Genomic DNA, 25,581 nt, shown 5'->3' with positions numbered 1-25,581 from the left:
ATTTTAATGGGCAGTGTTAACTAAATTTGTATTTGTCTTGTGCTTTCTTCTATTTATCAAATTAATTTCATATTTTTTTTCATTTTATCAAATCAAATTCACTCATCATCATTCACATATTTTAAATCAGGATAATTTTTTTAATTCAAAATACTACATTAAACTTTTCAAACAACCATTCAATTTGAAATGAAGAAAATAATGTTAATTGAAATGAATAATAATAATATTTTTTTTATAAAATCTGTGTTTCGGAAATATTTATTCCATATTTGAAAACTAGACTGCATAAAATTTATTTCGATGCAAGTTTCTAGTTCAGAAAAAGAAACACCATTTTTTTACCAATATTACATTGATTGCAATTATCATTATGATAAATTTTGAAAAATTTTCATTTATCAGTAGAATTTTCAATTTTCTGATTTTGTGTGATAATCATTAGTAATAAAATGTTGTAAAAATTTTTTTTCGTTATTTATTGTGTAATTTTGGTGTTGTTATTATTTTCAGCTAAATTTGAATTTCGAAACCCCCTCCGGGTCCTTTGCACGGGCCTGGCACACACTGGCAGTTCACAGTTACACAGTAAAATGTCTAGAAGTAAATTTTTCTATTTCTATTGCAAGCAAGACTTCTCTAAGTATCTAAAAAAATGTGATTGATTATTCCTCATTTTTGGCTGATGCAAATGTGTTAAATTTGATTTTCTGTTCGACCTTTTTGGGATACACAAGTGATCTTCCCAAGTAAAAATTTTAGCTTCATTATGGTCAGCAAAACTGCGTTTGAGCGATAGCATTTAATCTTCATGAAAATCTAAAGCGCATTCTATACATTTGTTTTAGAACCGTCATCATGACTAATTTTTGATCTTCGATAAAATCATAATGCTGTGAAATTTTGGTAACTTAAGTTTTCTTAAACTAATACTTGACATTGTAAATCCGCCAACATGACGTTATTAAGTGCCCTTCGATTTTGCAATAATCATGGCGTTAGTTAATTCAATGCTTAAAGGCTATATAATGGTCATTTAATGGCTGTTAAGTTTTATAACGGTTTTATGAGAGCCATATAAATTGCAAAAATTGAACGTTTCTCTCGAATGACGACCAATTACATGCGCAGGATGAGTTCCTTATTTCTGACTAAAAATATCACATGAAAGCCCCAGAATATGGGTATTGGGTGATAGGGCTAAACTAGAAAAAGTCAAAACTCGCTCTCTGACGGCATCTTGAAATCCAAAATGGCGGCTTCTGTTGAACTTTAAAATTTTGTAAACGATTGATACTCGCATGAAACCCATGCAATATAGATATTGGGTGAAAGGGCTGAACTAGAAGAAGTCAAATTTTGTTTTCTGACGTTCTCTTGAAATCAAAGATGGCGGCTTCCGGTTAACTTCAGAAAAATTTCAACGATCAAAAATCACTTGAAAGGGCTAAACGAATAGAAGTCGACGTTCACAGAAAACCTTATTTATAGCTTTGAAAACAAAAGTGGAAGCCACCATCTTGAGAATTCCTATTCAAATATGTGCAATCAAGCCTGAGCGTGTCCTGTTTTGACATCTTGATCAAGAACTGTCATCTAATTTTATAACGGTTTTAAAATCAAGAACTGCGTGTCTTTTTTAAACATGCAAAAATAAAGCTTAGAGAAAACTTCTTAGTTGCGCACAAGATCCTGATTCCAGACTTCTCTGAACTGTTTGCAATTTTCTGCCTTTGGTTCGTGAGGCCTCTTATGGGTAAAGCCAATAGAAAAATGGTAAAGTAACGTTTTAAACCATCTAACATTCAACAAAGCATTAAATATTTACAAATAAAAATTTTTATGAGGCAACAATAAAAAATCCTTTGATTTTAAAAGAATGTTTTTTCAACTATTATGAGATAAATTTTAAATTTCACAGTTTTGCAAATGCATTTAATCAATAATCCTTCTTATTGACATTAAAAAAAAAAATCAATTACGGAGCTTGATCCTGAGATATTGATAATCTGATAACTTTAAACTAAAACGGTCTAATATTTTTTCAATTTTCCAATTAATACATGCCGACATTCGATTTCCAAGTTTTGAAGTTTGATTCTGCTTATTTTTTCAGAGACAAAATCAATGATTTGGTTGAATTTTAAAATGCTCATTATTTTTCCTAAAGTTTAAGCCATTTTTAATAAACAAATGACAAAAAATGCTCTTAATTTGAATCTTGATTTTATGTTTTTGATTTTCATCTGGGGGACTGAACCTTGCTCAGGCACTGGATTTTCATTTAAAACTCTTTATTGTTGAATTCTGTTTTATTTTTAAGTCTTTTTTTATACTTTAACTGAATTTGATTTGAATACTTATGTTGGAATTATGTTCTATATTCTAATGTTGATTTAGAGGAAATAAAAATTCTCATTGTTCTTTCAATTTGGTCGAGCTTTAAATTTCTTCAGTTAAAATTTCGAATTCGAATCATTCCATCGAACGTAATTGAGATTGTGCTCTTCAATACTGAATTTTGCTTGAAAAACTGACATCAATTTATGGTATTTTTTTAGATTTTGAATCTCTATCAGAACAAATTTTTTATTCGTTTTCGGAATTTTAATTGAGATTATTCAATTCAAATTTTGAATTTTAAATGCTGATGAAAATATTTTTTTAATTTTTTTTTCTGCACAATTATTTTAGACTTGAACTCTGAATTGTATTTAAGTGGTTCACAAATATACATATTTCTAAAGAGAATTTCGTATATCAATTTTGACTTCGACTTTATCAATTGAAACTGCGATGTGATGATGAATATTTTATCAGAATTGTTCTCTTGAGTTTAAATTTACGATCTGCAGTTATATTTTGTATTTAATGAGGCAGAAATTTAGCTTTTTTTAGAATTAATAATCAAGATTTTTTTGTTTACAAACTGCTATAGTGTATATCTTTATATTAAATGAAAAAAATAGGGGCCCCACACAGGAGTACGCCGAAGAAAAAGTTGCCCAAAAAATTTTTTATGTTTGAAGTCAATAAAAGCATTTGTTTTGACTCATAAAACGTTTTTAAGATCGTTGGATCAATTTTCGATCATTTTCCTAAATTTCTATAATTTTTATTTTATAATTATCTAACATTTATTTGACATGATAGATACCATAATAGATGCCATAATAGATGGTCATAAAAGTTGTAAAATAAAAAAGCCTCGATTTTTTATTTGTTTTTAATTGTGAAATAACAATTGAAACTATTCAAAGGAGCAAATACATCTTACTGAGCTTCAGATTAAAACGAACGTTGCTCTGTGTAACTAAATTTTAAACAAAAACTACCAACATTTTAAAATTTGACACCTCAAAATATCACAATTGCATCAGCTTGCGCGATTACATTTTCTCTTGCACATGATTCTTGAAGATCAATTTTCATATGATACCAAATATATTACCGGGACCCACAGGGAACATAACCAAAAACATTAATTTGAAAAAATTACATGCTAAACAAAAAATATATTGAAAGGATTTGCAAAGCACAGTATTCCGTATCGATATTTGTAAGTTTTTTTTTATCAACTATACTTAAATGTATGATAAACTATTTGAAACAAAATTCTATCTCATAAAAACACTAAAGATTCGATAGCTGTCACCAAGGTTGCCGAAATCACACGAAAATCTACAATTTTACTAGATTTTATAGCAAATTTTCATCTCAGAATCTGTGTCACAGAACACAGAATTTTGAAAGTGTTTTCGCAGATTTTTAAAATTTTGTACGAATTTCAAAAATTATATTTTTACTTATTCAAAAAAACTGTTGTGTAATTTTTTTTTGTTTTGGAAAATCAAGATAAAATTGTTTTTCAAATGATTTTTCTCAAGTTAAATTTGAAATAGACCCAATTTGTCAAAACTTTTTAATCAAATTAACGTTATTTCCATCTCAGAAAACCATCAAAGAATATCTTGGTAAAATCACAGAAAATCAGAAATTTGTTCTGCAAATACACAGATTTTGCTTTCGGCAACTTTGCCTGCCACCACTAATAAAAAAATTATATGTCAAAAAATGACCGGTACATTGTGCTCAATTAATTCAAGAATCATATAAACATCGAAAAAAAGTTACAATTGAAATATAAATTTTGTCTGTTGGTTATGTTTTTGGGATGAATGCTCCCTGATGGCTTAATCCTTCCCAGAGTGTAAGAAAACAAAAAAAAAGCAAGCATTAAATATTGCGAAATTTCTAGATTTACTTCCAGAAAAATATTTATCATATTTTGGTTATACATTGCACCGCCGATGTAGTTACATCCAGTGATGGTAAATTTCGCCCGTCACGCTTGACCCGACTAGTTTTGTTTCATCAAACGACTGGCACTGTTCTCAATTGACGGAGCCTCACTACTCGCATGACGGATAAAGCACGACAACAATCAACATTTCTCCATCATCGACTGGCGAAGCTCCTACACATGATCAAAATTTCTCCTGAGAGTGACTGGCAAATCTCTTCACACTTCGATCGGCTGCTGACGGCAGGTACAACTAATTGAACGACTTGCTGGCAGAGAGCAACAATAGCAATAAAAAACTGAAAACGAGCTTGCTGGCAGGAGCAACAATAATAATAAATGCTTTTCTTGTTCCTCTTCGGTCGTCTTCGGCTTGCTGGCAGGAGCAACAATAATAATAAATGCGTTTCTTTTTCGTCATCGGTCGCTTGAATGCGATTGCTTGACTAGGTTATTATTTTAGCTTCAAATGAATGGGGAATGAATGACTGGCAAACGAAGTGACTGGTCGTTAAGGAACAGTCAATTGAGTTTGACGGACCAAGAGGCTTCACAGTCACAGCTTCACGCCTCATGACGATGACTTTTGCCAAGCATGGTTACATCACTAGAACCGGTATGGAATTTCCTTTTATGTGCAGATAGTTTTATTGTCTAAGACTTGCGTTAACATACTCAAAATCGGCAAAGCCGAGTGCTGGAAAAGTAAGCAAACACTGTCAAAAATATCCACAAAATTCAAATCATGCGTTGGAGTTAAGTACTTGTTTGTGAGCTGATTATACACTTGGCTTACACACAGATTCTATGTAGTATAGGTATTCATTCCATTTAATTGTATATTGAGTTATTGGAAAATGCACTTTCCAATTCAATTAGAAGAAAACTTATTGCGCCTAGTTTGAAACATGAGAACATATTTTCAGTTGCTTGTTGTGCCAGACAATGGACTATCGTATTTCAATTTTCAATAAACCTCTGAATCCTTAGCTTTCTCCATAAATAATAATATCTATCTAGTCAAACAACAACCCGGATAACGTGCCGATAGCACAATAATTTTGTTGACATAGTACATTTCCCACTGTTTTTCGAACCATATCAATTTGATGATAAACCCGCGCATTGCCTCCACCGCCAACCGTCACAATTTCCCGATATCAAATCTATACACTCCCGCAAACAAACCAAACGTCCGGACTGAAATCTAATTTCTTTGGTTTAAATATTTCACGCAGTACAATTACGCGGCGGCGGCTTCGCCAGTGGCCCAGTACACCCAATACGCCCACTACCCGCAATATCAACTACAGTACCACCACCATCCTGGTCAGCAGCAGCAACCGGCTGCAATTATCAGCAGCGGCCATCATCCGGCCCAGGCCACTGCCATCTACACGACGACCCATCACCACCACCAACAGCAACAGCAGCAGCAACCGGGGGCAACCGCCATCCATTACGCCCTGGCTCAACCAGCGGGGGTGGTGCAGCAACTTCAGCATAATTATCAGCACCCAATCCATCACGAAGCAACGGCCATTCAGGGTCCAACGACGGTCCATTTCCAGCAACAGCAGCAGCACCATCATCAACACCCTGCCGGAGCAACTCTGGTCGGAGTTCAGCCAGCCGTCCCGGTAATTCACCAGGCCCCGATTGCCGCCATCAATCAGCTGCACCATCCGTATCAGCAGCTGCAGCAATTGCAGCAACATCATCATCAACAGCAGCAGCAACAGCAACAGCTTCATGGACCGGTTATCGCAACGCAGGCTCAACTGAACAAGGTAATTGAGAACGTTCGCTGCTAATAGATGTTTTGGAGGAAGCGTCACACCCAATTCAATGTTTGAATAAGCGTAGGACGTTGTCGATGTACGGACCTACATTTGATGTGCCAGTTATGATTATTTTGCCGAGATGTCGATGATGATTGGTCCAGTTGGTCGTGAATTGTGTAACTGGACGACGGACGGCCGTTTAATGCATTTTGTACTGAGCTGTTGGGCCAATGTTTACCTATAATTCACAATCAATTTGTCCTAACAGGAAGCGTGACTAGACCCTCTTGCAGATTAATGGAACCATATTTTTCCGAAATGATTAGGTTTTTAACAAAGCTTTAAAAACACTCCACTCCTGATTTTTGGTTATGTGGATCTAGGAGAAGAAATCCTAACTATAATGATTGCTGAGAGCATAGTGAAAATTCCATTATATGTTCATTAGATAGCTGCAAGCCTTTTATAGAAATTTCAAATTTATAAATTTTCACATCTCCCAAAACATTTTCTGGTAGTTTTGACTGCCTCAAATAGCATTTAAAATTTTGGATCAATTCATTCAGTCATGATTATAGAACAACGAGTTTTAATTTTGTATGGAAATTTGTATGCAAAACTATTTTTTTTTCAGTCAAAAATTATAGAGATGTATTGTAAGTTGAAAAAATATATAACTTTGGGTTTTAAATATTCCTTGATTTTTACAGTTCATTTCCTATGAACCGAACGCTTACCGAACTTGTACCCCAGAAAAGATATTCTATGAAAATAAAAAATTCAAAAAATGCTTTGTACAGCCAATGAGTTTGTTAGGAAAAAAACATTTCATGAAATAATTGTATGCTTTAGCAAGCAAAGCCTGGCATTTTTGAATGCTATTCGATTGATTATGATTTTTTATTTCAAAATGGTTATAACTTTTTTCATGAAATACTTAGCTTCTTTAGATGTAAGCAAAAAATCAAGCTTAAGAATAGGCTAAACCAAGATTGAAGGACAAGTAACCTGTCAAGCTTGTTTGATTTTCCTCGATGATTTAAAATGCATTTCACAACTTACTATATTTTTCATTATTTTTTTTTTTCATGAATGCTTCGAAACAGTAGGAAGATAACTCGAATCACTTGCACAAGCATTGAAAGCAGGGCCATTTCCGTTTCATGGGGGGGGGGGGGGGGTGGTTTGATGGCTATTTTATTCTTATAATATTTTTGCTTGAACAATGCATACACAGTAGTTTTTTGATTTTATCACGGTCAAAAAAATTTTCACCGTGAATATGGCGAAACCGTGAATTTGGCGAAACTAAAAATTGAAGTGAGAAAAAGTATTTTTACTGTCTTTAATCAATAATTTATAATATTTTCAGTAGTGGAAACGTTTTGTATCAATAAATTTCGATCATAAGGCGAAATTATCAAAGATTACCAAACAAAAAAGATCGTTATCAGTTCTAATTATTCTTCTCAAAAGCAAATTTTTAGGCTTTTTCTTGAAATAAAACCACGTTGTATATCCATTTGATAGTCTACATCTAATTAAAGTGAATTATTTTGTTTTGATGGAAATTTAACAGTCGTTATCTCTTATTTCAATTTTGAAAAAAGATCAAAAAAATTAGCATCAAAAAAATTGTGCTTATTTCAAATTTCAATATTTTAATCTTAACACCTTTGATGAACTAAAAAGTATATTTATTCGAAAAATATTTTAAAATTTGCTCAACTTAGACTTTTTCAGTGTGTTTCTCGAAATTTGCTTTATGGGCAGATAATCTTTTGTCTTTATATGTAGAAAAACAGAAATCTTAGTCATATTTTCAGACAAAGCTAGCAGAATTTCATTTTATTCTTCCAAAATTATCCATTCAGACAATACTAAAGGCTATCCAATAAGGATTACGCACGTCACCCTTTAAAATAAACAAGTTCAACAAAGAAATCAGTAATACTTATCTCTTTTTTCAAAAACGCCTAAATTCACCCACATTTTTATATGACTCGCATAACCAAAAAAGTTAAATTTTTTAAAGCGGCTAACCAACCCAAGTAACAACAGCGTGACGTTAAAATACTTGTGTTGATTATTACAAGCGTTTTTAAAATCCAAATGACGATTTTAAACACTATACAGATAAAATAAGCAGTTCAATAGCATTTTCATGTTATTGGAACCTATATACAATAACATAAACCATAAAAAATATCATAAACAAAGACGCTCTATGCTTTTGAATGAAAATTAAGGACCGGGTAATGGTTTCTGAATGATTTCTTAAAATCGTGATAAAATCGAAACAATAACCGTGATAAAATCGAGCGTGAATTTGGTGAGTATTGATAAAATCGAATAGTGATAAAATCGAGCAACTACTGCACATGTAAAAAAATGTATTTATACTAAGTACAAATAATTCAGCTTAAAGTTATTTATTTTTGAAAATAAGTCCTATAAGTGCCTATTTTTTCATGAAGCTTTAAAAAATATGGGGACTATGATATAGCTCAGTTGGTGAACCAGTTCCTTCCTGAGCTGAATTCTGTGAGTTCAAGTTCAAGAATAAACATCAACATAAACAACATTCAGTAAAAAAAACATGTTCATTTGAACCACAATTCATTTGAACTACATGCATAACTATTTTATGCATGGGTGAAAATGTATCAAATATTCAGAAGCCCCAGCCAGCCAGCAGTCCAGCCAACAGCCAGCTGTTCAAATTCGGCTACGTTTCGCCCCCACCGCTGCATCCAACCCTCGTCTACTTTTTGCCAAAGTGAGACCACCATATTTAGATTCATCATGGCCGAGCGTACACCCAATCAAAGAGCAGAGAAGGCTTCCCCAGGGTGAGAGCAAAAGAAAAAAATCATCACATTAAGTGTAGGGGAGCAGAGCTAAAGCAGCTCAGTAGGTTTGGTTCTTTCCCAACAAGAAAAGGAAGAAGAAGAAGCAATATCGTTTCGTGCTGTTTGTTTGCCTACTGTGATAGGAAGAGAAGGAAAAAACTGTTTTTCAGAAATGTCTGGAAGTTTTTGAAAAAATATCTGGAAAAGTGTGAAAAGTCTCAATGGCATACTTCATACACTGACAATACTGACTGGACACTCGATTTCGTTTTCTGGATAATTTTTCCAGAAAAAAAAACAAAAAAAAAATTATTTTTCCAACAGTACGCAATGTCGATTCCAGAGTGCGCATCGATCGATTTGAAGAAATGCTATCCCAGTTAGGAAATGCCATCCATTTTTAAAAATAAAACACGCAATTTCTACGATAAAATCGGGCTAAACAGGACCATTTTTCCTACAGGGCATTTTTTGTCAAATTTTTCAGGTTCGCCACCTGCCGTCGGTATTGCGAACCTGCAAAAACTGATAACAAAAAATTAGACAGAAAATGGTTGAATTTTTGTTCTAAGAGTCAAGTCAGTGTGGTCAGTGCTTCATAGGTGATGACCTTTTTTTTTGGTCGCCAGATCGCAATATTGCAGTCTAGGGAATAACACTTATTACTTCATCATAATCATACATTCTATACACTATCAATGGCTGAGACTATTGTGGTGATGTCGGCGGTACTATGTTTTATGCTTTACTTCCTGTTTTACTATCATCTTTGTGGCATTCCTCACTCTTCAATTACTAATTCGAATCATTTCCTGCCATTTTGCAACGCAAATTTTGAATTTCTACTGTTTTGGCAGAAGATTCATGTCGAAACTCAAAAGTCTGGAAATGTCTGGAAGAAATGAAAAAGTCCGGAAGTCTGGAAACCTAAAAAAATATCTAGCAAAAGTCCAAAAAGTCGGGAAGGTCCAGAAAATATCTGGAAGGTTGACATTACTGATTGAGGCATCGGTTTTGCTCGGCACTTGGCTTCGGCTGTGCTCGGAAACGAGTGTAGAGCATTTCGGAAGGAAGTGTAGTGCTCTTTAAATCGTAGCAGATAACAGTGCGATTTACACAGCGCGCTGTCGGATTTGAGAAGTGCTGACCAACCATGCCAATGACAATATTTGGTGCTTCTCTCACTGGACAATTTTTTCTAATAAACCATTTGATTTTTAGAATTCTGGTTGCACTGCTTATTGCAGAGAGATCAACAAGGTTGTTCTCTCACTTGAATCCCGCACAAGATAAGAAATTTGCAAACATGGCGAACTTTTTATCATATCCGATTTATACCGATTTAAAGTAAACATTTTTACGATTGTTTACTTACTCGGGAGGAAATGCGATTCGCATAAACAATGTTAATGATTTGAGCCAGCATTTCTAATGTGGTTTTATGTTTGCTGGGTGATTGTTCTATTGATTGTCATGATTATTTTCGAACCGGTGTACCCTAAACAAATGTTATGTAGAACAATTAAACATCAATAAATAATTGTTAACTCGATTTAAACAAATGCCAATAAAAGATTGTGGTTTTGTATTAAACATTTATGTTTTGAATACTTCATTGTAGTATAAAAATTTAACAGCACTAACTTGAACTTATTTAAAAGTTTCGCAAGTTTGAGTTGGAAAATCCATCATTTTTTCGAACTTCTATTCTATTCTTCTATTCTATTTTATACTCGAAAATCCAACTTTTTTGTACCAATTCTGAAGAGAAAGAATTCTTCTAGAATAACATGCTTTCAAAGTGGAAATTTTTCAGCAGATTCATCAAATTATCAATGATAAAGGCAAGTTTTCTAGTACATCAACAGAATTTTCGTGATAGTGACGTCACAGTCTGTATAAATACTAAAGCAGGGCAGTTTCAGCGCTACCTTCTTTAAATAATCCTTGACAAACTTTGCTAAAAATTTTGTAAACCTGGCCGACCATTTTTCTCGTTTCGCACATTTCACTCAAAAATAGCTTATTCTCACTCGCTAAGAGCATTGGCAGCGGTAGGTGTTATCCCAGGTAATAACCCGGAACGCATTGCAGGTCTAATTTTAAATTTTGCAACTCATTTGTTTTGTTTTTGTTTGTTGGTATTTTGTTTTGTGAATTTCCCCTAGACACTTTAGCACCTGTCAATGCAGGTGCTGATCGGTATTCAAATATAGCTCCTGGGACGCTCCTGAAGACACCCAGAAGCTAGATGGCATCTTTTTTTTTTAAATCCGCCGGTGCGGTGCTTAGATGTAACTATAAGGTACTATTATAACTTTGACACCTGACCGTTGCTGATGCCCTAAAAATGATGTCAATCTTCAACAGTTTTCTAAAACCTCTATACTTTTTTAAATGCTCGTTAGATGTTTGCCTGTGTTTCAAGGATTTTTTGTTTTACTTTAAATTGAGACTTCTTAAGGTTAAAATAGTGCTTTTTTGTTACAAACATTGTATAATATCCCTATCATGTGTGAATTAGAAAAAAATCGTAACGATAAAGCATCTATCAAAATGACAAAGTTAAAACTTAGTTCTTTTGGAAATGGGACACTTTCTTTTGTTAATATCTCATTTACAAGTTATCGAACATTCAAAACTTTGACAGCATTTTGCTGCCTGTGAAAAGTACTATCAGACCTATTTCTGACAAAATTTTAAATTTACGTGTTTTTGAGATCTTTACGATGTAAGTTTCCTTCAAAATCCGTCATTATCAAATTAATAGCTGACAAAATCGCTGATTATTCAAAGAATTACTGTGTGTGAGTAGTGTAAAAGTATGCAAACACTGTCAAAAATGTACACAAAGTTAAAATGAAGCATTGGAGTGAATCATGATCGGTAACTAACTGTGAAGGGTCATTAGGAAAGTCAAGTGGCAGACCAGCATTTTTAATTTTGAATAAGCAAAAAACTAAGTGTAGATCGCTGAGCTGTCCAATTTTTTTTTCTGCGATAAGCTGAAAGAGTTGCCTAGATAGTTATGAGTCATTCAAACTTACCTCAAATAACAATTTTTTGGTAATTTCAGAACTTGTAGGCTGTATAGCCGGTACCGAGGCTATACGACAGATGGTTTCTGATGAACGACAAAACTTATGAAAAACCCTATTTCAAACCAATTCCAGTGTATGTATCCTGTATCATGTATGCTCGTGGCAAGGACCCTAGCATGTTAAAGTATGTATTTGCTGGTTGTTTTGTATAAAATGTAATGTTTTGTCAAAATGCTGCTCCTGTGGGTAAAAACAACAATTTTCAAAACGAAAACTTTGGTGAAATTTTTCCAGCACGAATCATAAAATTAATCAACGAGTTTTGCCTGGTTCGATAATAATGTCAAGTTATTGAAAAAAACCGAGTTTTGTAACCAATTAAAAACACATTTTTTGCAATTTCTGAAAATACCAATGAATACCAACTTATCTTACCCTTCTAATTTTTTACGGATTGTAGTTTTTCCATCAAAATCAAAACAGTGTAGAAAAGTAGCACTTTTTAACACTGTTTCGAAAACTGTATCAAAAATTACTACTTTTTTACCATTGTTTTTTTTAAAAGGAAAAGCTAGCCAAACCAAACTTCGTTTTGAAAAACAATCATTTTAGTAGGCACGGAATTGCATAAATGTCTATTTTATTTCGAAATCAATCTGCAATCAATATGAATAATTTTTATTCATTGTTTGAATACAGTGAGCATTCTTTATAAGCAACCTTTACACAAGCAACATTCTATTGAAGCAACCTCTGCATTAGCAACTTTTTTTTATTCCAAAATTTCTGTACAAGCAACCATGGTTTTATTTTTCATTTTAATTTTCATTCTTCCGTAAAAATGGAAAAGAAAGGCAGAGTGTCAATTTCTTTGAAAACAAAATTATACATTTTAAATGAACTCCAAGATGGCAAGACACTGACAGAGATCTGCAGAAGCTACAACATCCATAAGTCGACTTTAACGAGGTTAAAAAATAATAAAGAAAACTTGGAAGAATTCACCTCAAAAACGTATATTAGTCAAAAAAAATCAAGCAAATGAAGCCATTAAAAAATCCTGATCTTGATGATCAACTATCCGCATGGTTTTTACTACGGAGAGAGGTAAACGAATCGGTTTCAAACGAGATGCTCAAAGTTAAAGCACTAGATTTAAAAAGGTCACTGAATGGACACGAAGAATTTTTACCCAGTGATGGCTGGCTTGATAAATTCAAAAACGCCACGGCATAAGAATTTTGACGGTTTCCGGTGAAAAACTTTCCTGCAATGCTGAGAGTGCTGCTACATTTACAAGCTATTTTAAAAAGATTATTGCCGAAAATGGGTTTTTAGCGGAACAGATCTACAATTGTGACTAAACCGGTCTTGTTTACAAAAGTTTGCACAAGAAAACAAACGCTACCGTTTTCGAAAAAACTGCTGTAGGACGGAAATCCATGAAGGAAAGGGTCACCATTATGCCTTGTGTAAATGCAACTGGGACGCATAAACTCGATTTGATGATGATTGGAAAATCTAAAAATCCTCGGTGTTTTAAAAATGTAAATTTACCACTGTATTAAAAATCATCCAAAAATTCTTGGCAAACTTCTGCGCTTTTTAAGAAGTGGTACAACGATTTATTCATCCCTGAAGTTTCTCGTCAGTTAGAAGCTAAAGGCTTACCAGTAAAAGCAATTTTATTGGTCCATAATGCCACCTGTCATGGGACAGCAATCACTTTTTCCCATGATGAAAACTTTAAGGTTATTTTTTTCCACCCAACAATACACCCTTGTTGCAACCACTTGACCAAAATGTCATAAAATCCCTTAAGCAACGGTATCGAAAGCACCTTCTGTCAACACTATTGGCGTTATGTGTAAACGGCAATAACGACATATTTTAACTATGTAATAAAATATAAAACTGCTTATTTATCTATAAATCACAAAACTGATTTTCTTAAAATTTATACTCCTTTTTTCTATACAAGCAACTTTTTCTACATAAGAAACTTTTTTGAAAAAATTGGTTCAGATTAGTTGCTTGTATAGAATGCTCACTGTATATTGTTTCATAAATATTTATCAATTTTCAGCTCATTTAACGATCCCGTGATTATTTAACCCTCTACTGCTTACGAAACCATATAATATGTTATGTCCTTGATGTTTTTCACTTTCAATCACAAAATTCAGTACTGTAAAAGAATTAAAATATTTTAATGAAACGAAAATTCAACTAGAATTTATTAAACTAAAAAAATAAAAAAAATATATATCAATTTCTAACACTATTAAAATAATAACAACTGTTATAAAAACAATTTTGATTTTTTTGGCAAATATTGCTTAGTTAGGGTCAATAAAGCTGAACTGGATCATTTTTTATACCATCTTATTTTACACGGTTTTATTATAAACGATTTTTTCTTAAACGATTTTCTTGAAATAACACGATTTTCGAACATGTCAAAAACAGGTTCCAGACTCTTCCGGTTTTTTTTTCTTATCCATTGTTTGGTGGTAAACTGATTCGGACGTTGCTTCCCGACAGAAACATGGTCCGGAATGGCCCATTACAGATTCTGCGGAAATTCCGGAAAACTGTGGCTTAAAACCCAACACAAATCAATCCAAAAGAAATGTTTGGCTTACCAATTTCACTCAAATCATCACAGAATGGTCAGCCTGATTAGAAATGATCGATTTAAAGTCCAAGTTGGCTTTCAATGTACATCAATCGTTTAAAAAAGAATCCAGTGTATTTCCATTGTAGAATTTTTTTCTCTACGAATTCATAGTGTATGTAATAGTAGAGTTTTAAGAATATAAAATCAAAACACAGGAAAAAGCTTTGAAAAAATATTTAGCCCCAATTCAAATCAATGATTTAGGAAGTTCACAAATTATGATGAAACCAACGATTAGAGTACAGTACAATCAGTGACAACAAAATCTCTCAATTCAAATATGGCTGACTATCCAAAAATCTTCAAAAAAAAAAAAAAGGAATTTATAAGTTTTCAGATTTAAAGAAAGGGAAAGGCTTTACGAAAAATTATAATGATGTAAGAAACATGAGTTTAAAGATTAAATTTTGAGTTTAAACCTTTAAAATTCAGATTATTTTTGAGTGTAACAACAAGTTCCAATTTAAATTCAGATATATCATTCATAATAAATAATATTGATCATTTCGTTCATCCACCTTTCAGTATGCAGTTCCGACCTCTGCACCCATCTACGCTACTGCCGCCCCAAGTCATCTCTATCAGCAACAGGCCACAAACTATGGTGAGTTGGATCCACACAACCATTGTTAATTTCACAAGATTCAAAGTAAGTTGAACGCTTCCATAAATCAATCGTTTCATTTAGGAACGCACTGTTAGAATTCGATTCTTCATTGAACATTTGTTAAAAAAAAAATCAGAACGAATACAATGTAGCCTTTCAAAAGTCTCTTCACATCGCTTTGCTTTTGAAAAAGCGTTTAATGAGTTTTGCTTAAAGACTTCATTTTTTTTCTTTTTTTTTTATTTGTGACATCTTGGTAAAAGTTTTATCCTATTTTATTAGCATCTTGTGTAATGTATCAGGTAGCTTTTCTAAATTATTTCTAGATCAGTTTTGAAAAAAAAAAAATCAAATTAGCCTTCATTCTTGATATTCTGTTTATTCTGCGAACTTTCTCCATGATGACCTTCTGAAAAGAAAACATAAAAACATTCATCGCAGCAGGATTGCAACCTCATGGATCACGGAACCTCATCGTCTCATCGCAGCACGAAGCACAACGTCAGTCATTCAACCCTGAAACACGCTTGGCACCCAGTAGATTCAAGAGTCTTCAAATGTTATAATTTCTAATGGTCATCTTCAGGTGATCCCGATAGCCTTACCAACTTCGGAACAAATCCTCCAGAATTATCCAAACAACCGTTGGACAACTCCTATGGTAAAGGTTACATCAATCGGAATGGCTACAAAACCTACGACGTTCGACCGGTTGTTGAGTATGACCCGTATGATCAATATCCGCCTCTAGGGCAAGATTCCAATGATTTCAAGCCGGACAAGAAAAACGAAACCAGTTCGTTCAACCGAAGTCTGTACAACTTCTGGAGGACTTACGGGATCGCTTCCACACTCTTAAAATCTTCTGATTCACAATCGGCAAAAGATGCAACCGATGCCAAGAAGAAAACCAAACAAAAGAAACCGAAACAGAAGGATAATACCGATCGGATTCAGTTGATTCATCCACCCTCGGAGGGAGACAAGAGACTGAAACCATCGTCTTCATCAAAGGGACACGGAGTATCAGGATCGAAGGGTTACCACTATCATGATCACGGGCACGATCATTATCATCACGGACATGGAAACTATCGACATTATCGAGAGGGACAAGAAGCTGAAGGACCAAAGGATGCTCAAGGACCCAAAAAGACTAAAAGAAACTAGTTTACTTCTGTGATGCCATTCTTATATTAGAGAAAATGTTTTATGGTAGCATACTGTGAATAAGTTTATGAAGAATGTCATTCTCTTTTACAAAGATATGATGAGGATAAAATTAAATAGCCAATCAACTCAACAGTTTATAATGGTAAGTTCAATTAACCATATATACAATTAATATCATGATTTTTTTTATAAAATTATTTTGATCTACTTCTTTAAATGTGCTGAATTTTAACCTGATCTATTTTTGGGATTCTAGACTTGAGTTTAAAGATTTGTTGAAAATCTTTTTAAAAACTTGAGTATTTCCTGCCCTTATCGGCTTTCGACAATTTTTTAGGACATAATACTTGCACCAAAGTACAATTTAAGGATAGTTATTCCACCAGTAATGATCTGAAATAACACTGGGCACCGTTTTCAACAATCTCAGATTCGTGTTTAGGCTAAAAAAGAAGTTTTAAAAAATGTTTAAAAACTCACTGGAAATTATTTTGAAATTCCATTTTCAGCGTAGCTTACATGAATAATGGTAATAGCGTAGCTTACATGGTAATATTTCAACAATTTCTGGCACCGCTTAAGAAAGTTTTTAGGTATTTGATATTTAAGGTTTTGATTTATTTAGAAACTTTGTTACAAAATGCAAAACAATTGGACTTATGATTTAAGTTGTTCTTAAGAAGAACTAGAAGAATGGTTAAAATTTCTCCAAAGTTTCATCGAAACTTCTGTATTTTGTGAAATTGGGAAAAATAAACAAAAAAAATTTTTTTTTTCTCAGAAGGCAAAATTACTCGCGTTCTTCGGGAAAGTTGATCATTGAATTAAAAACTTTAGTTTCCAAATCATTGTAATTCTCTACAGCTTCGCCAGAAAAGTGCACAAATTGATTAAATTAATCTGTTTGTGGTCCTGTGATATAGCTCAGTTGTCAAATTAGTTGCTTCCTGAGCCAATATCCGTGAGTTCGAGCCCAAGAGTAAACATCGACACAGCTGTACTGGATAAGTTTTTCAATAATAGTTCGCCAACTACAGCGTTGATATAAAGGCGCGAATGCCATAAAGGTAGTAAGACGACTATAATCGTATCAAAAAACCGCTGATATGCAATCGATCATATGCGTGCTCGGCTAAAAGTTTAACCTCCCCTACCCATTTTTTTTCTAAGTAAAATTTTCAGTTAAGAAATCGATTTCCGCATTACTACTTGACCCCTAAAGATATTCAAAAATTAGTAGTAACAAACACGTCCAAAAATTTGTTAAGAATTTAGACTTTTATCGTTCTAAGAAAAAAAACATTTCTTTATGCGACCCTATACAAGTTCACAAATTGAAACTTATTCTAAATTATAAATTTCAAATTGCAATTATACAAACTTTCAGTATTGAAACTAAAATCGTGACATATCGAATACCCCTACTCGTCTTAAGGATGGTTTTTTTCAGGAAGTAAAACTTAAAAAGTTCAGACCAATTGATCTTTAAAATTCATCCATCATCATTATTAATATTTAAAAACATAAAAAAGCTGGTAACAATATGACATATGACAATGACTACTCATGAGTCAACAGAAAAAAAAATCATCTTTAGTTTAATGTTTATTTCTTTATTACTTTTCACTTTTAATCTAAAAAAATCGTTTACAATGTCATAACCATTTTTATGATTATATTGAATATCCTTCAAAAAACCAATTTCAGCCTCAATTTAATTATATGTTTCTTGTTCTTCGGAATACATAATTTCACATTCAAAGGGTTTTGAAAACTTACAAAGGCCACAAATTTCTGAATTATCTGAGGGCCAAATAATTCAAGAGCTAATCTTGATTTATTTGGATGACCTTTATCCAAATACGCAATTGGATTTTTTCAGCTATTGTTTTTTTAAATGACTTTTGAAAGTAATTTGAAAAAAAATTAACAAATTTTTGCGGTTTTTTAAATACTGTAAAAGAATACAATAATTAAGAAATTTTTTTTAAGGTTTTGATCAAGTTTTCTCAATAGTGCAAGAAATTTTGACTTCTGTGATTAAAGTCATAAGACTTTTTGTTGAGTTTTCTCCATTTTGTAAATTACGGGAGTTTGTAAATGTTTCTGAAGAAATTGAAGCGAATATAACCTTCCAAAGTCGTTCGGGTCAATATGACCCGAAGCGCACATTCAAATCATCATAACTCTTCTAGAAAAAATCGCAAAAATTTGATTTTAAAAACCTCCCTGGGGAATCACGAAATACACAATCTGTAGTACCAGGCAACTTCCTGTGACCACCGGAAGTGCTCCCTCAAAAAAATCCGTAATTAGGCTGTTCGGGTCTATATGACCCGAGAGTTTGCGTAGGTTCCCCTGGCCGCAAATATTGACCGATTTCGATGATTTTTAATTCATTGTATAGATAATTTATTCTAGTTTCTCAATATCGATAAAATAAGTCGAAATATTTTAAGAGATCACCAGTAGCTGATTCCGAGTGAAAAAAGTCCCGAAAAAGAGCTCTTTTTAGAATGCTTATAACTTGTGACAGGTTCCAAATATTGCGCTGATTTTATAATATTTGGAATTTTCAAGAATAAATCTATCCATGGATGTATAAGTTTTTGGTGGTCCAAAGGAAGTTTTGGCCGCTATCCCGGAACTTCCGGTAGAAAAAATTCTTACTTAAAAAAAGTCACCCAATTTCGGCTTTGCATTGCTGTATCTCGCTTACCAATGGAGCGATTCTCTGAATTCAAATTTTAGTTTTTTTTTCGTTAACTTTATTATTATTTTCGTAGAACATAGTGGGTTCCTCAAAAATTTCAGTTGTTCAGTATATTGTAATGAAAATCACATCTTTTTTGTCATTTTTCAAACTCCCCCTCATGTCGGTGGGTTTACGGGATTCTGTTAGCGTGATTTCTCTAAAATTTGAACTCAAATTGGTCACATTTTATATAGGGGAGAGTGGGGTATCGTGGGCCATGGGGAAACGTGGGCCACTTTTAATATCTCAGATGTGTGTTGAGATAAAAATCTCAAACCAACTGTCATCGTCGTCGCTTTGCGTGAGCATATATTCCTATATGTTTTTGACTGAAATACGCATCATATGCTTCTTTTATTTATCAAGCTAAAAGAAGTTAGAAAAATTTACTTACACAATTAAAAAAACACCCGCTAATTTCATCGTTGGGGAACCTAAAGTGCATAACAAAAATATGCTCATACGCTTATGATCTTCATTTTGTCATGATCTCTCACGTGGAAAAGGAATTTTTGATGAAACATCAATAAGTCACACAAACGCAACCAATTTGCAAATCATAGCTTGTGGGGAATCGTGGGTCACACATCTTGAATCACCTATATTTTTATGTTTTTATACACATTCAGAACTTAAAATACGTTTTACCTATCTGTAAAGTTTTCCTATGCCAAATGGAGAGTTATGAAAAATATTTTGTCTATCCTATATAAGAAATTTTGCCAAAACGTTCGCGAGCCAGGTTTTGGAATCTATGCGATCATACACAGCTCTCTTTTTTATTTCATCATCTGAAATTGCTTTTGAATAACGAAATGAATTAGGAAATCACAGTTTTGGGTCAACTCATAAACTTTGCATGTTATTTGGTCAATTTGGAATTGGTGGCCCACGATTCCCCACCATTTTTCAAAATCCAAAAAATATCCCTTTTTTCAAACAGTCAGAATTTGGGGAAAAAAACTTATTAAAAATTTTAAAAAATACCTTATGATACCTTGAAAATGTAGAAAACCATACCATTTTTTATTTTCATTTTATCTTTTATAATAAAGAAGTTATGGAACAACGAAAAAAAGTGGCCCATAATTCCCCACTCTCCCATACCTAAAGATTCATTAGAATCTCCTCTTTCGATGGACATACTTTTTGTGTGGTGTGTTGAAAATTTGTAGCAACGTTTTTCGAATTTACTGAAAGCTGTCAGATTTCAACCAGTTTGGCCCACATTTTCAGCAGGTTGGTGTACAAATCTCGCACCCCTCACGTAGCCGCGGGAGAAACAAATCATTTAGCTCTCTTTTTGTCGCTCACCAAATCTACCACCCAACCCAGCAGCAGGAGGAACTTCAAATTTTAGAGAAATCACGCTATCAAAATCCCGTAAACCCACCGACATGAGGGGGAGTTTGAAAAATGACAAAAAAGATGTGATTTTCATTACAATATACTGAACAACTGAAATTTTTGAGGAACCCACTATGTTCTACGAAAATAATAATAAAGTTAACGAAAAAAAACTAAAATTTGAATTCAGAGAATCGCTCCATTGATAAGCGAGATACAGCAATGCAAAGCCGAAATTGGGTGACATTTTTGAAGTAAGAATTTTTTCTACCGGAAGTTCCGGGATAGCGGCCAAAACTTCCTTTGGACCACCAAAAACTTATACATCCATGGATAGATTTATTCTTGAAAATTCCAAATATTATAAAATCAGCGCAATATTTGGAACCTGTCACAAGCTATAAGCATTCTAAAAAGAGCTCTTTTTCGGAACTTTTTTCATTCGGAATCAGCTACTGGTGATCTCTTAAAATATTTCGACTTATTTTATCGATATTGAGAAACTAGAATAAATTATCTATACAATGAATTAAAATTCATTGAAATCGGTCAATATTTGCGGCCAGGAGAACGTACGGAAACTACAGGTCAAATTTTTCTAAAATAGATTTGTACTGAAATTTTGCGAACGGCTTTGGAAGGATAAAATCAATACTGATGTTATGAAATCGTTTGGTACATCTTTGTACCTGAAAATAATCACATTTTCGTAGATGACGGAAAGAATTAAAGAAACATAAGCTATCAAAGAACGAAAGAACATAAGCCGTAAATATCATGAATTTTTCGAAAAAGATACAACGGCTCACCGACAGGACTTGAACCTGCAATCTCCGCTTCAGTACAACGGCGCGTTAGCCAATTCCACCACGGTGAACGTGATGAAACCGGCGAACCCGAGCAATCGAGCTCTGCCGATCAACTATATACATAACTACAACTATATACGGGATATACATTGTGTTTTCGATAGAAGGTCCAGCAGTTGATCGGCAGAGCTCGATTGCTCGGGTTCGCCGGTTTCATCACGTTCACCGTGGTGGAATTGGCTAACGCGCCGTTGTACTGAAGCGGAGATTGCAGGTTCAAGTCCTGTCGGTGAGCCGTTGTATCTTTTTCGAAAAATTCATGATATTTACGGCTTATGTTCTTTCGTTCTTTGATAGCTTATGTTTCTTTAATTCTTTCCGTCATCTACGAAAATGTGATTATTTTCAGGTACAAAGATGTATCAAACGATTTCATAACATCAGTATTGATTTCAACAGAGCAACACCTCCCTGTGTAACTGGTCTGCTCGGAACCTTGAGCAGCACTGATTCGCTTCTACATCTGACCGTAAGTTGCGGCAAACCCGAAGCAATCGACCATGTGCTCGCTCGGCTTAAATCCCGAGTCGATGGGTGGGGTTAGAGAAACAAGAGATATCAATAGCGGGAAAGATCACATGCGGGATATACATTGTGTTTTCGATAGAAGGTCCAGCAGTTGATCGGCAGAGCTCGATTGCTCGGGTTCGCCGGTTTCATCACGTTCACCGTGGTGGAATTGGCTAACGCGCCGTTGTACTGAAGCGGAGATTGCAGGTTCAAGTCCTGTCGGTGAGCCGTTGTATCTTTTTCGAAAAATTCATGATATTTACGGCTTATGTTCTTTCGTTCTTTGATAGCTTATGTTTCTTTAATTCTTTCCGTCATCTACGAAAAAGGATAAAATCGTTTAACAGCTTTCAACCAATTTGTTTAATGAAATAAACCTTTTTTTAACTTTCTTTAGAATTGTCAGAAATAATTTTAATGATATCTTTTCAAATTGATAAACATTTCAGAGCTTTTTTCTATGATTGAATCTCTGAAATTAGAATATCTAGACTAAAGTTTATTGTTTTATTGAATGGATGAGAATAAACAAATTCAGAATCAGTTTTTGTCATTCATGTAGGTTTGTTGGTTCATAATAAATTGATAATTATCAATGATTGATTCAAATCAAATCTGAATCATATTTAACTTATAAACGCCATAGGACCAACACAAGAATGGATAGACATTTTTTTCAAAATCAATCAAAAATGCTGTTCTTTAGAATTGACTATTAATTTGTACAAAACTCGTTTTGATATTGTCAGCGTTTTTGTTTGTTTTATTAAAAACCAAAGGCTGAAAGTCTCTTAAAATAAAGAAAAAAAAATATTAAAAACAAATCTTCATATTTTGTTATAGTTTTCAAATAAATTATCCGAACTTTATAGTTCTACAGTTAAGATCTTTTGATTCTCAACTAACAATTTTATAGTTTAAGCCTTCAATGATGAATTAAGTATTTATAAAATAAGTTATGTAATGTAATGTAAAGTCTTAAAAAGTTTAATATTGATGTCCTCAAATCAAAATTATACTTTTTAAGACTTTTTTTCACAACTGAAAGATCTTTTGATTCTCAACTAACAATTTTATAGTTTAAGCCTTCAATGATGAATTAAGTATTTATAAAATAAGTTATGTAATGTAATGTAAAGTCTTAAAAAGTTTAATATTGATTCCTCAAATAAAAATTAAACTTTTTAAGACTTTTTTTCACAACTGAAAGAATCCGGATATAATTTTATGTCTAACTTTGATCGCTGGCTGTTTTGAAATAAAAATAAATATTTTCTTCATCTTATAAAATTTAATTCAATCATAAACCGCGTATTTGAGAAAAATTCTCTCGAGTTCTTAATGGATATTTACTTTTTTTCCAAGACGAGAATTCACGTTTCAAATCGTAATGAAGTGTTTATTTTTTCATATTCAAGATAGTACCGCGGATTTTTCCCAATGAATTAATTTGAAATCAAAGAATAGTTATGTAAATTGAGATGATTATAAATTAACAATTAATAGCATTTTGCTTGAGTGATTTAGCACTATGAAAACTATAAATTTATTCAAGAATTTGGATTTCATGTCCTCTGAAATTTTGTTCATTATTTAATGAACATAGGTTTTTCTTTTTCTGAGCACTTATTCTTGTGTCCGAAACTTTTCATTCTTTGTTTATGAATTTTAATTCTTGTGTTCGTTTTTTGTAGTTTAAAAAACTAGGAATTCCAAATTTGTTAACAAGACTGCCTGAAATTTAACATAAAAAAAAATTCTTATTTAGAATAAGCAACGATATTTTAAGTCATTTTTAAGTGACTTTTCGGAAAATCTTCAAAACATTGAAGCTAAAAATGCTGTTCCTTGGAGTTTTCTTAAGATTTTTTTTAAATGGTTATTTTATTTTTTATGTTTTTTAAATGTTACCGTCAAACGGGGCATCATGCAAAAGCAGGGTTAGATGCAACATTTGTATACTACAACACTCATTCAATTTTTATTTCAATATGCTGTAATAAAGTTATCATTGAATGATAACAAATTGATGATGACATAGTTTTTAACATCGTGAAAGAGTTTTTTAAAGTTTTTGATTCTCATAAAAAATTTAAAAAATCGGCCAATAGATGTACAAAGTTTTACATTTTTCGATGCCGTAAGAAACTTTACCTAGTATGACGGATTGGTTTAATGATATCACTTACAAACTTTATATTGCTTTCATGATCCTATACCAACACTGTTGGTGTATAAATATTTTTAAGACAATCTCCAAAATTTTTTATATAAATATTTTTATAATTCAATTAGCTGTCTGGGACAAAATGCAACAAAATGCAAATCAGAACTAAATCTCACAAATCGCGTTTCCATATGCTGGGATATGATTGTTTTGCATTAAGCGTTTTTTAACATTAAAATTTCATCCATCCTAAGATTTATTAACATGAATAAAGATAATAGAATATTTTGTAGTATTTTTTCACCCCTAAATGTATGCAGCAGATTAACACTTTTTCTTAAAAACAGTTTTGACAGAAAAATGTAAAATTTTATTCGAACAAAACCAAAAACTACTGCAATTGGTGCTTTATGCATTATGACATCACAAATGTATCAAAAACTATAAGTTTTTAAACGTTTTCATTTGATTTTCATTAATTACAGATTTTGTTGCATCTTACCCCTTTTTCTTAGTAGGGTGAAAATCGCATGTTTTTGTAAATTTAAAAATAACTTGTAAAACCAATAACCAAAAACGTCAATTTGGTGTCCCATAAACCTTAAAACTTTTGTTGTACAAGAGGTATGATTATCTGTTAGCATTAAGATTTTAGAAGCGATTGAAGTTGAAAAGTGTTGCATGTTGCCCCAATTGACGGTAACATTTTTATTAAGTTTTTTTAAAACTTTTATTTTTCATCTTCAATTTTTTTTTAAATATTTTCAAACAAATTCACCGAACTTTATTTTTCTGCTCATTCGATATTTTGAAATTTTGGTTCTGAATAATTTCGAATCGTGACAGTTGAATTAATTATTTTCTCGAGTTTGTTTGAGGGTTATCAGTAGGAAAATTGTTTAAGAAATCAATTTTCTAATTTATTAAGTATTTTTGGAATTTTTAATAATTCCAGCTAGACTTGAATTTCGATTGAGAAGTAATGATGATTGCTTTTTTTTATTTATCTTTTTTCACAATGAATCAAGAAAAAGACAAACATATAATAATAATTCATAAGATTTAAATTGTTTGACTTTAACATTCCATGATTTTATTAAAAAATTAAAACAAATTATGAAGATGAAAAAGATAAGTTTTTTCATCATAAAATAGGATTTTCTTCAATAAACTCGTTTAACCATTTTGAAAACTTATAAATAAAATTTAATTGATAACTTTATGATATAGAATTTTGGTGCCTATGATTGAATAATTGATTTGGTGGATTTGAGCGTCCTGAACCCGAATCTTTTGTCAAATTTTGTCTTTCACCTTGCATTAAGCTTAATAAACTGTAAAATGTATTTATTTTAGGTAAAATTAATCATTGATTTCTGATGAAATAACAAATCTACGCTAAAGTAAATCTTATTTTGTTTTTTTTTTACTTTAACTATTTGATGGATAAATCTTTTAAAAATGATGATGCATAATCTTTAAAATTAAATTCT

The 25,581-nt window shown here is 32.6% G+C and overlaps 1 protein-coding gene across 2 annotated transcripts in view; it reads left to right on the top strand.

The window, feature by feature from the left end:
* Positions 1-25,581, top strand: part of LOC129757773 (basic-leucine zipper transcription factor A-like) — a 138,631-nt gene that overhangs the window by 93,300 nt on the left and 19,750 nt on the right. For both annotated transcript variants that reach the window (XM_055755072.1, XM_055755070.1), the window contains exons 5-6: positions 5,542-6,093; positions 15,186-15,264. In XM_055755072.1, coding sequence (XP_055611047.1) covers positions 5,542-6,093; positions 15,186-15,264 — 631 coding nt within the window. The remainder of the gene's footprint in view (positions 1-5,541; positions 6,094-15,185; positions 15,265-25,581) is intronic.

This window comes from Uranotaenia lowii, chromosome 3 (genome assembly GCF_029784155.1).
Source record: "Uranotaenia lowii strain MFRU-FL chromosome 3, ASM2978415v1, whole genome shotgun sequence".
NCBI lineage: Eukaryota > Metazoa > Arthropoda > Insecta > Diptera > Culicidae > Uranotaenia > Uranotaenia lowii.
This window is presented reverse-complemented; position numbering and strand designations above follow the sequence as displayed.